The sequence below is a fragment of the Aphelocoma coerulescens genome, chromosome 2 (genome assembly GCF_041296385.1).
Source record: "Aphelocoma coerulescens isolate FSJ_1873_10779 chromosome 2, UR_Acoe_1.0, whole genome shotgun sequence".
Classification (NCBI taxonomy): Eukaryota; Metazoa; Chordata; class Aves; order Passeriformes; family Corvidae; genus Aphelocoma; species Aphelocoma coerulescens.
Window position 1 is genome coordinate 102935207 of NC_091015.1, and position 12053 is coordinate 102947259.

The 12053-nt window shown below is 46.2% G+C and overlaps 1 protein-coding gene across 1 annotated transcript; it reads left to right on the plus strand.

Moving 5' to 3' along the window:
- Positions 1 to 5697: 5697 nt before the first annotated feature.
- IRX1 (iroquois homeobox 1) lies at positions 5698 to 11289 on the plus strand. Its single transcript, XM_069004219.1, has 4 exons — positions 5698 to 6236; positions 8833 to 9847; positions 10440 to 10512; positions 10891 to 11289. Exons 1-4 carry the CDS (start codon positions 5973 to 5975, stop codon positions 10946 to 10948), a joined length of 1410 nt encoding a protein of 469 aa, XP_068860320.1. The 5' UTR covers positions 5698 to 5972; the 3' UTR covers positions 10949 to 11289.
- Positions 11290 to 12053: the final 764 nt, after the last annotated feature.

Consider the following 12053-nt stretch of genomic DNA (forward strand, 5'->3'; position numbering starts at 1 on the left):
TTTGCACAGTCAGAGGTCTAAAGGCTGCTGTTACTGTGAATTAAATCCACAAAAATAGAGTAAGATTTTTTTAAATTTCCTTCCTTCCTTCCTTCCTTCCTTCCTTCCTTCCTTCCTTCCTTCCTTCCTTCCTTCCTTCCTTCCTTCCTTCCTTCCTTCCTTCCTTCCTTCCTTCCTTCCTTCCTTCCTTCCTTCCTTCCTTCCTTCCTTCCTTCCTTCCTTCCTTCCTTCCTTCCTCTTTACCCTCTTTTTAACAGAAATGTTCCTCTGGTTGGGCATGAAGGGGAGGAGAGGGGAGTCTGGCCCTCCAGAGCTACATCACCTCTCCGCCTATAATTGTTTGACACATGCCCTGTTGTCACAAAGTGGGGTTGTTTCCCAGACCCTGCTGGAAAAAAGGTGCAAAGTAATAATGGGTGTTTAAGAAGGCTCATAAATCAGCCCTGATGAGAAGCGCTCAGGACGGTCACACGGCAGCGACAGGGCCTGGCAGCAGGCGACCAGAGAGAGGAGCCCCCTGCCAAGGTCCTGCCGAGCCACCCCTGCACTGCCGGCACCCCCAAAAAAGTAAACGTCCTCAAATGAAACACGGTTTCACGCTAAATCAGATGTAATACACTTAATGAAAACTCAGTCAACTGATCCAAATAGTCGGCAGTCAGTGCATAATTAGAATCTAGGCGAGATATATTAAATTAATGGATTTTCTCCTGCACAGATGTATCATTAAAATATATAGGATTGATACTTAACGTGGTAGAGTTATTTTAAATTTAAGCATTTAAAAAAAGACAGCTAGCAGACCAAAAAAAAAAAAAAAAAAAAAAAAAAAAAGAGAGAGACAGTGAAACTACCTGCTGAGAACAGTTAGAAAATTAGCAACATACAGATAATTTTTTTGCACACCTCCTTCCCCCCCCCGCACTTTCTTTCCACAGGAAAGAAAATTGAAACGGACTATTAACTGAAGAGATCATCTTAAACTTCTTCGTGTATTACCGGTGAGAGCTGAAAATGAAAAGAGGATTTGCAAAAGAAATCGTTACCAGGATGTTACAAAGCAGTTACAGAATTAAAAGAAAACTTTTCTCCCCAAGCCACAAACAAGGCGCTTTAGAGACTAAACCTCCCTTTCTTTTGGTAGATCTGACTATCAACGCCGCATAAGCCCCGAGTTTTACCAACGGGGCCATACGCTCGTGTGTCTGTCCGCAGAGACGGCGCCCAAAGGCGTGTATCACTGTGGAAATTACACGGGTGAACTGTAGACTAGTAAATATCTGAACTCCACTCTCAGATTGTGCTCTGCTTAGTATCCTATTCTCCCCATAGCTAGGTGTCTCCTTTCAACATCTCTGTCATCTCCATTTGAAGATATTTTCAGCGGTTTATCACTGCCATCTCCAGCCCTGCGCATTTGCAGCAGGTTATCACAATTGCCAGTCCCCCCTGGCTGATGGGTTGCGCTGATTGCCATCACTGCCCTCAGATATTTGGTGCGGATTCCCAGCACTGCAATATCCACTCTTAGGACATCTGGAGCAGATCAAAATCACTGACTTCATTTTTCAGTAGAGTCAGTGCAAAAGCTTCACACAGCCTCTTCGCAAACGTACCGTGTAGTCAATTCCCGCAGAACCAGCCTTCAGTTAAAATTCGGCCAAGCAGCGACCCCTATGTCTGGATTTGCATTTCTTATCGGACCCCTATCTAAACTGATTTGTTAATAATAAAGAGAAAATCTCTTGGCACTGGATGCATCGCCTTAAGAAACTGGAAGGATCACACTGTCTTAGCAAACTCCTTCTCAAGAAAGGCTCTTTAAGAAGTTTATCTGCCCAATGATCTTTGAATTAGATGAGCGTGGCCATTTAGGTCGATTTACTTTAAACAGTATACAATTTATTTTAAGCGATTACCTTAGGTATAATCACATTATGCCCAGCGCTGTTACGTATTTCTCTCCCGCCTGATTTCTGATGTGCAGCCGCTCTCCGACGGGAAGGTGACTGCTTTTCACTCTCAGCCCAAATCCTTTTTTACTACGTGACTGTTATCGTCTTTTAAAACGCTGTTCGGCTAATGACTTGGCACCGCACTCCTTTTTGTTAGGTCTTGCAGAAAGTTAAGGAGGCGTTCAAGCAACTACAACACAGTTCTCAGGGGAAAAAAAAAATAAAAAGTAAGAGGAAGAGATTTTTTCCGAATTATGATTAAAACTACTTTTTTTTTTTTTTTTTAACAGTATTTTATTCCATCTATTAACATTTGAAGCTAATTTATGAGTAGGAGGGGTTGATCACACCAACCTTTTGGACTGTTTAGGTCCTGGGTTTAGAGAAAGATTTTCCTAGCGCTTCTGGCAGCTGCTGCTGATGTTTGTAATTTTCCGTACAGTTTCGTTCTTTTCGCACTTTTGTTATTAAGCTCCTGCTATAGGTCTTGTATGGGAGGAAATAAACCCAGAATCTCCCAGACCTTCACTAAACTGATTTTCAAGCTAAGTAGCTTAGTGTAGCAGCTCTGGTCCCAGCTTACTTGCACAAGGGGGAAAAAATTAAAAAAGGCTTTGAAAGGTTGCCTACTAAAGTGACTTAATAAACCGTCAGGAAAAAAAAAAAAAAAAAAAAAAAAAAAAAAAAAAAAGGCAATGTCCAGTGCAGGAGCGGGAATCGAGTGGGGATTGGCATTTTCTAATCAGAATTGTGCATAATAAATGGCGTTCACAGGACCCTGCTCATCCTTGCACAAGGAACTTTGCAGAGGACGAACAAAGCTTTCCCACCAGTCTTACAACTTTTCCCCCTCCTCGGCGGTTTTTTTCTTCCTAGTTTCTTTTCCTTCCAATTTAGGTTTGTTGGTGTTTTGTTTTTCTTGATTCCCTTTTTTTTCTCTCCGAAATCAGTTACAGGTAACCTGAACTTTGTATTTATTTGCTCTATTTCTACTCAAGGTGAAGAGTAGCAAAATTCACCCCAAAAAGATGCTAGGCTGATAGAAAAGAAAAGGAGAGGGTTTTTTTCCTTTTTCTTTCCCCCCCTCTTTTTTTTTTCTCCCCTGAACCGATCTGAGAAGGATGAGAGCGGGTGGGGGAGGGGATGACTCACATTTCTTAAGCCTCCAAGTGGAAACCTTTTCTGGATACACATTCCACACAGATCTAAAGAGCTAAGAAGATTTCGGCAGCGTCGGTGCCTTATCCCACCTTTATTTACCTGAAGCCTTTGTAATGTGACACTTCCATTCGCAAAATAAGGCTGCAAATTTCAAGTCCCGCTCAGCTCTGTTACGGCCATGCATTCTTGTCTGAGGGTCTCTCTCCTGCTTTGAGGGTGAGATTTTGGAGTGGTGCGGGGGAGGTACTCCTCTCCCCATTAGACATAGGAAGGGGAAAGTTCGCTATTTCCAACTGATGGGGAAGGAAGTTTAATGAACACCGTGAGACGGAGCGGTTCCCTGGAGCACGGGGAGGAAAGGGCTGGCCGGGGATGGAGACACCCCGCGGGGGCGTTGGCAGGAGGGGAGGCATCTCCCTCCGCTCCCGCGCGGCCACTTCCCGGCGGGATCCGGGCTGCCGCACTCAGCCCATTGCTGCCAGCTGGGAGAGGGGGCGCGAAGCCCCGCGGAGCGGCCCGAACCTTAGGGCTGGCTCTCGCCCTGGGCTTGGGAAAAGGAGGGAGACACCCGTCTTCTCCGCACTCCTCCTTCTTCCCTTCCCCCTCTCCCCTGCCAAACACTTGCATCCCGAAAAGCCGCGGGCCTTTGCGTCTGCGGCCCCTCCGCGCCGCGCCGTCCCTTAAGGAAGAGCTCGGCCGCCCCTTCAGCACAAAGACGGAGCTCCCGGGCTGCGGGGACCGCGGCGGCGAGGGCTCGGCCGGGGACGGCCACTCCGCGCCCCTCCGCGGGGCCGCTCCGCCGGGGCCCGCCCAAGAGGCGGCAGCGCCCGGTCCGGCCCTGCGGACTCTCCCCGCAGCCGCGGAGCGGGAGCGCAGCCCCTCGCGGGATGCGCGCTGGACTCGTGGGGCAGAGCGGCCCCCGGCAGTCCCACCAGGGCTGGGAAGGTCGGGGCAAGAAACGCCCAGCCCTCGGCCCGCGCTCCTCGTTTTCCACAGCGGGGGAGCTGGGAGGGCCCCGGCAGCAGTCGGAAACGGAAAGTTTGCGGTGCCGGCGGGGCAATGAGAGGCTCTCTCGGTCCCAGGGCGGTTCGGGAGAGCCCAGCCACGTCGGGGAACTGGACGACACTGCAGGCAGGGCACAGCTGTGACAACCCGTCTCCCTTAAGGCGGCCAGGTCCCTCGCAGAGGAGTCCTTTGTCTCCCGTTGCACCTTCCACCCCTCTCCAAGGGGAAAAGGAGAAGAGGAGAGGAAAAAATCCCTTCCTTTAATCATTATTGTTAATGACCATAATGGCAAGAGCTCGTTTTGGTCCTTTCGTGTCTGTGTCCCCGGTCCCCCCGTCCCTCTCCCCTTTTTTCCCCCCCGATGTGTTTCCTTCGGTCCCCACTGAAACGGGAGGATGGAAGTTTTGACAACCTACAAGACACTCTGTTTCCCCTTATCCCCCACCCCCGCTCGGGGGCGAGGGCTGGGGGTCGTCTGTGCCCCTCGGCATACATGTCGAGGTTGTTGATTTGCGGGATTATTTATTTCCAGTATTCCGAGAACTGTCGCAATGCCTATGATAATTGTCCCTGAGTGTCAATCCGTCGGCAGGGCATGAGGAGGAGAAAGGGCGGCGGGGAGGATCGCATCGCTGCGGGTCTTTTTTTTTTTTTTCCCCTCCATTTTTCTTTTTCTTTTTCCTTTCTTTTTTTTTTTTTTTTTTTTTTTTTTTAACTAAAGATTCTTCTGGGAAGTACTGTTAGGAGCCTTTTGACTTTCAGCAAAGTTGCTCATATGTGTTCGTGTATGAGTGGCGTTTGTGGGTTGCTGTAGAAAAATCCCATTTATTTATTTATTTATCTGCCCTTTTTTCTTTTTTTTTTTTCTTTTTTTTTCTTTTTTTTTCTTTTTTTGTAGTGGTAAATTGTTACAAGTCGCATGGCTGCAGAGCCCCCTTCTCCTCTCACGGCCACTCTCGTTTGTTCCCGAGTCCAACGACGACAAGGGGGACTCAATGTTAAAGGTGGAAAAAAACCAGCAACACAGTTGTTTTTGTTAAAAGGGGACACACTAAGGCTGCGAAACAGCAAAACCCCAATGTTGGACAGCTGTAAAATCGTGTAGACAGGTTGTCATACAGCAGTGGGGGCTTTTCTGAAAGGAGCCCATTGCTAAACATTAAATACACTCGGAGCAGAGCACAGCAGCTGCGCGGACACACGCACACACACACGCACACGCAGCTCCGAGCCGAGCGGCCCGGGCTGGGCTGCGCACCACGTGCTGCGCCGAGGGGGGCGGCGGGGCGGGCGGGGGGCGCGGGGCGGTGCTTGCAGCTCAAGTGGGTGCCAATCAAAACATCAACTTCAAATTGTATCTGAAAGATCAGCCTAGGACCTAAGGGCAGACACATCAGTTGGAGCTCAATTGTTGATCAGATCACATCTAAGGGATTTAGGAGCACAGAAGAGCCGAGATTTGAGGAAAGACACCCCACTGAATCCTGCCACACTCCTCCTCCTCCTCCTCCATACCTAGGGTGCAATATATACCTGACAGAAAGAAATCAGAACGAAAAAAGAAAATTATCGGCTCGATTTCTTTTCGCCCTGCCTGACTCCAGTAAGAGAGGGGGGGAGGAAAAAAGAAAGAGAGAGAGAGAGAGATCCAGAGAAGCCCGGGTTTGTTCCGCTCCCCTCCCCGGCTCTTCAGCAGGCTCCCTCCTCCCCCTTTCTCTTTTTTTTTTTTTTTTTATATAATTCCTTCCCCCCCCCCCCCCCTTCCCCCCTCCTCTTTTTTTTTATATCTCTGCCGCTTCTTGCTGCTGCCGCCAGTGCTGCTGCCGCCGCCTCTGTGCCCGCGCCCCGGAGATGTCCTTCCCCCAGCTGGGCTACCCGCAGTATCTCAGCGCCAGCCAGGCGGTGTACGGGAGCGACCGGCCCGGGGTGCTGGCCGCCGCAGCCGCCGCCGCCGCCGCCGCCGCTGCCGCCTCGGGCCGGCCCGCGGGCGCCGAGCTGGGCAGCGGCTCGGCCGCTGTCACCTCGGTTCTGGGCATGTACGCCAGCCCCTACAGCGCCCCCAACTACAGCGCCTTCCTGCCCTACACCGCCGACCTCGGCCTCTTCTCCCAAATGGTGAGTGAGCACCGCGCTGCCCCCCGCGCTTGCCCGGGCCCACCGAGCGCGGCCGCGGCGGCCGGGGGAGCCGGGGGCGGGCGGAGGCTGCGGAGCCCAGCGCGGGGGCCCGCGGGGCGGCTGCGGTGGCGACTCGCGCCCGGCGCGGGGTCCGCTGCGGAGAGGGAAGCGCGACTGTCGACGGGTCTGCGGGGGAGAGTGGGGCTGGGGGTCGCGGGCTCCGTCTGCAGGCGAAGCCCCCATCCTCCTAGTCGCTCCAAGCCGGGCAAAACTCCTCCGAGTTTTTCTTGGCGGTGGAAGGGCTAAGCAGGATTCCTGCCTCCGTATTGTCGGCTTTCCCTAGCAACTCGGCTTTTTTTTGTTTTCTTTTCTTTCCTTGTTGTTATTGGTGTTGCTGTTGACGGGTGATATTGTCGGTCCTGCTGTTTCGCTGGGCTTTCCAGCGCGCTCCTCTTTCCGCTTGGTACTTTTCTTTGCCGCCGAGCAATAAACAGGTTCCTTCCGAAAGGCCAAAATGTCGGTACCTGGGGCGCCCGTTTATTTCAAGGCATTTTCCTTAAGCCTTGAAAATGTCCCGTTCTGTTCCCTGAACTTTTCATACTCTGATTATGGCGGGTATCATAGATGGGATTTGCATGAAGCGAAAGAGGGCATCTACATCCCATTACAAGCATTGGAGCAGAAAGGCATATCGGCGTTAATTCTAAGAGAAATTGTCGTCACCCAGACTGTCCTTGGGATCATTTCACATTTTCTTAAGAATGTAATAGATTAGAAAGTGAAACAAATATATATTTTTTTAACTAACTGTTTTTGTATCCGGTGTCGTTGAAACGTTTTCGTTGCTGGTATTACCAAAATTCTCGGCGGCGCTACGCATAGGTTCCACTTCATTCTCCAAATGTCCTTCTTTTCTCTCCCCCTGACACATAAAAGTGTGAATATTTATAACCGAATGCATGCAATGCATAACTTCTTAGGGTTTTTAATACATATATGTAGGCAAGTAGGAAAACACGCTGTTGAACAAGGGACAGTGTCTGAAAACAGATCATTTTTGTGCTGCAAACATTTCCTACAAAGTGACTTTTAACAGCATGCATTTCCTACTTTTTTCTTTTTTTTTAACCTTGATTTTGGAAATGCAGTAAAAGTTGAGACAGAAGCAATGAGTGATTTACAAGTGGCTTCTTCAAAAGAATTCCCAACAGAGTTTACACAAAAAATATCATTTCAGCAACAATAACAAAAGACAGCAGAATAAAGGGAGTGCAGAAAGCCTACTCTGTAACACATTACAAAAATTACATCGGGCTACTCTTTGTGTATAAGTGGTGTCTCTGAAATTAAAATACATGATCCTTCTTAACTGTTTGACAAAGTTAAATTAGTTTCTTCACAAACATTATTGAAGAGGTCCTTTTCTAAGGCTGACATAAATTATGACATAGTAATACTAAGAATGTATTTCTGGACTAGGCAAAAAAAAAAGGAAAAAAGGCGAGATCGTAATAGAAGCAATAAAGAAAGAAAACTGCTTGAAATGTTAGCTATTTTGGAACAGTTCCCATTCCTTCTCCCAAAGTATCCTGGTATTTTATTACAGTGATTTACCATGACGGTGATATTTTGAAATAAATCCTAAATTTCTGAACATTTGTAAATCAAGAACTAAAATATTAGGTTAATATCTGGACAATTTGCAGTAATAATGAGGCCTAATGAGGTTGCTAGAAAGATAAAATGTTATTTACCAAAACACCTGATGGGATAATTTGACTTGCTGTGTTTTACTACTGATGATAAAAAGAATATTGATTGCAAATAAATCACCGTCTCTAAACGCTTGTAAACAACTTGTGTTTGCTCTGGCCAGATCAAAGTAAAACTTATGAGACAAAGTGTCTACATATTCATATTCTACAATGTGTGGATCAGTTTTCCTTCCAGAGTTTAAAGGCTCTTCTAACAGTTAGAAGTTAATGTTTTACTTCAGAATCTTGGTGTATCATTCGGGGAGCAGCGGTGGTGGTGTTGACTTGTGTGTGGAAAATCTTTTATGTTATAAGTCTCTCGGTACTGAAGTTGTGCATTCATCTCCCCAGTCTCGTCTCACTAGGAGCAAAAATAAAGAATGCTGTGCATGCATTTCTAACATCCTCCTGGATACTTTGCAGATAAATGCAACGCTGTGCACGGGCATTAGTTTGTAACTGCGGTGAAGTACCTGTTTTATGTGCCTGATAATTTCAAGGGCACAGTAAATTGTCTTGCTGAGGTGAAGGCGAAGTTGATGCGTTTCCATCGTTTGATTTGGTTTGGTTTGCGGAGAAAATACTCACAATGTCTGTCAGAGCCCAGCTTAGCACCTCTCTTTCCTTTCCCTGCAAGAAGGGGGAATCATATGGGAACACCTCTCTGTCTTGACCTAGATGTGAAGAGCCTGGAGCAGGGAGGGCAGAATTTGGCTGTGAAGACCCTTTGCACCACTGAAAGGCGTATTCCGGCTCCCGGAGTAGCCTATTCAGGTCTGTTAGAGACGCTAACGAGATAATTGATGTGCTTTTTCCTCTCCGCTTGTCTGAATGTGTTGCAGGGCTCCCAGTACGAGCTGAAAGATAATCCGGGTGTCCACCCTGCTACCTTTGCTGCCCACACTGCCCCTGGCTATTATCCCTACGGACAGTTCCAATACGGGGACCCGGGGCGGCCCAAAAACGCCACCCGGGAGAGCACCAGCACCCTCAAGGCCTGGCTCAATGAGCACCGCAAGAACCCCTACCCCACCAAGGGCGAGAAGATCATGCTGGCCATCATCACCAAGATGACCCTCACCCAGGTCTCCACCTGGTTCGCCAACGCCCGCCGGCGGCTCAAGAAGGAGAACAAGGTGACCTGGGGCTCCAGGAGTAAGGACCAAGAAGATGCAAACCTCTTTGGGAGTGACAATGAGGGGGACCCCGAGAAGAATGAAGATGATGAGGAAATTGACTTGGAGAGCATAGATATAGATAAAATCGATGAGAATGATGGGGAGCAGAGCAACGAGGAAGAGGAGGAGAAGCCTGAGCTCCTGAGACAAAGCAGTGAAGAGGAGCACTTGGAAAAGGAGAAGGATTTGGCACTCTCAGGCTCTGAAGGGCTGAAACCCAAAGATGCTCTGGCCATGGTGAAGGAGGCCTCTGACAATAGCACGAGAATCATCAGTCCTGGGGGACCGAACAATTTACAGATGCCATCTCACAGCAAACCCAAGATTTGGTCTTTGGCAGAGACAGCAACCAGTCCTGATGGTGCCCTGAAATCTTCTCCTCCTCCACCCCCTCCTCCCCAGGTTAACCACACTTCTCCTCAGATCCAGCACCCTGCTTTTCTCCCTAGCCATGGACTCTACACATGCCAGATTGGCAAATTTCACAACTGGACTAATGGGGCTTTCCTTACTCAGAGTTCCCTTCTAAACGTGAGGTCCTTTTTGGGAGTAAATCACCACCATGCTGCTCATCACAATCATCACCTCCAGGCCCAGCAACAATCTTCTGTTTTAACAGCAACCCTGGGAGCCCTAAGCAGCGAAAAACCTTCAGAGAGGACCAGTCCCAAACACATAGGTAATTAATGCATCAGGCTTCCACCTCTCCCTCCACCCCCAACACATGCACGTGAACTTCTCCTTGAGGAATGGTGTCACACTGGTGTAACTGATTGCTTTTAACGGAGCTACAGTTTACTCTAGCGCTGATTTCCGGCCCCCCACCCAGCATGTTGGTCACATATATTAAGCACATTTCACGTGGCCTATTATATCTACACCCTATATGCCCATCAAGTAAGATCAAAATGCAGGAAGAGCGCAGTGAAACATACAAGTTTGAGATTTCCTTCCCTCCTTCATGACTCTCATCTCCCAATAATTTCAATGACAGTAAAAAATGTGTCAAAAAAAGCTTGCAGACTACTAAAATACTGAAAGTAGGGTATAGCGTTGGACACACATACACATATATCTACACACATCTGAACAGGAGGGTGAGAGGGAAGGGTGTTCTCTGCAAAGTATAGAGATTTGTACTGTTGTTATTCTAAAATGGTTCTCCTGTTTTTGTTTGGCTTTTTTTCTTTCTTCTTTTTTTTTTTCTTTCTGTTTTTTTTTTGTTTGTTTGTTTTGTTTTCTTTTTTTTTTTTTTATCTGTTTCCTTCTAGAAAGAGAAAATGTACCAAGAACTGACTCCCCACCCCAGCCGCTAAAATCGCCCTTCCAGCCAGTCCGTGACAAGTGAGTTTGTTTGTTTGTTTTCACTCTAGGAATGTTACTTATGTGAAACAGAGTGTTTGAATAATAAAGACTAATTATAACACCTAATCATCACCATAATAATACATACAGACAATGAGAACAGCACAGGAGTTGCTCTAATCTTTTCAAACTTAGACTAAATTGCAATTGTATATAGCCAGACTGTAACTTTTCTAAAACTTAACAGATCTCAAAGATCTTGTGTTAATTACACCAGTGGCAATGATTTTTGTGTGATTATCTATTACTAATATGCTATCGCAATAGACAGGCAATTAAAAAAAAAAAAAGATTTTTTTTTCCTGAAAAATTGTTACGTCTTTTTTTTTTTTTTCTTCCTCCCTTCCCCCCCTGCAGCTCTTTGGCTCAGCAAGAGGGAACACCGAGAATTTTAACAGCTCTCCCTTCTGCTTGATTAAATGATTTGGTGAAAAAATATTACAGAGACTGGTATTAAGGACAGAGAGAGAGAAAAAAAAGGAAACGGTATAAATGACTTCCATCAATCTCTTTTTGCAATAAGGTGGTGCAAATCCATAAAAGCGATTACACAAATCTGTAGATGGATCCCCCTCCTCATTGTACCATTTCAGATCGTGTTATTCTAACCATTCTTGGATTATTTGTTTGGTAAATGTTTCCCATGTGTTTGTGGTTTTCTTTTTTCTGTATATAGAGTGATTTCAGATTGTAAATAACACGTCAGCAAAACTTGTCTAAATCATATATTTTTGTCTAATAAACTAAATGAAATTATGAGCTCTCTTCAGGTATGTATTCTGTTGCTGCAGATCTTATGCATATATTGCAAATCTATTCGAACTTTTATAATTTGTTTTCTAAAAAGTCAAGTCTCCTCCTTTGGGTAACTGAAACTTAAAATAGCAAATCCAAGGTATTTTGCCGAAAACAATCTGTGAGCTTCCTTTTTCATACACGCAAATTTAAGAAGTTAAGTGAAGCTGGCTCTTGCCTTAGTAATATTAAAGTTATTTTTTCAATTGTGTTGAATCAGATGTGTCCTGTAGTATCCATTTTCCAGACATAAATGGACCTGACTTCCACTTATGTTACAAAATAGTTTCTTAAAATTGAAAGGGACAAGTTTTCTCACATTTTCCTAGTGTATAACTTTGCTGTCCAAACTGGTTGCTAAACTGGATCAAGACCTTTAGTGCTTTGGTATATATTCCAGCCCAAGACGAAAAAAATCATAGTTTAGGGAAAAGAATTATTTGTAACGATTTGCGCTTGGAATAAACACAGAGGAAATATGACAGTGAAAGATGTTTTCCTGTGATATTAAACACAATTTAGCAGGACAAAAAACAAAAAACAAAACAAACAAAAAAAACAACAACAAAACAAACAGACAGCTCTTGCACATCTTAGAAGAAAGTTTTACGATTCCGATCTGCTGGTTGAAAATAGACTGAGAGACAGGATCTATCGTTTTATAAAGGCATTAATGTTCCAAAGACTGTCCGTTAAAATGTGTAATATTTTGAGTGTTTATTTCT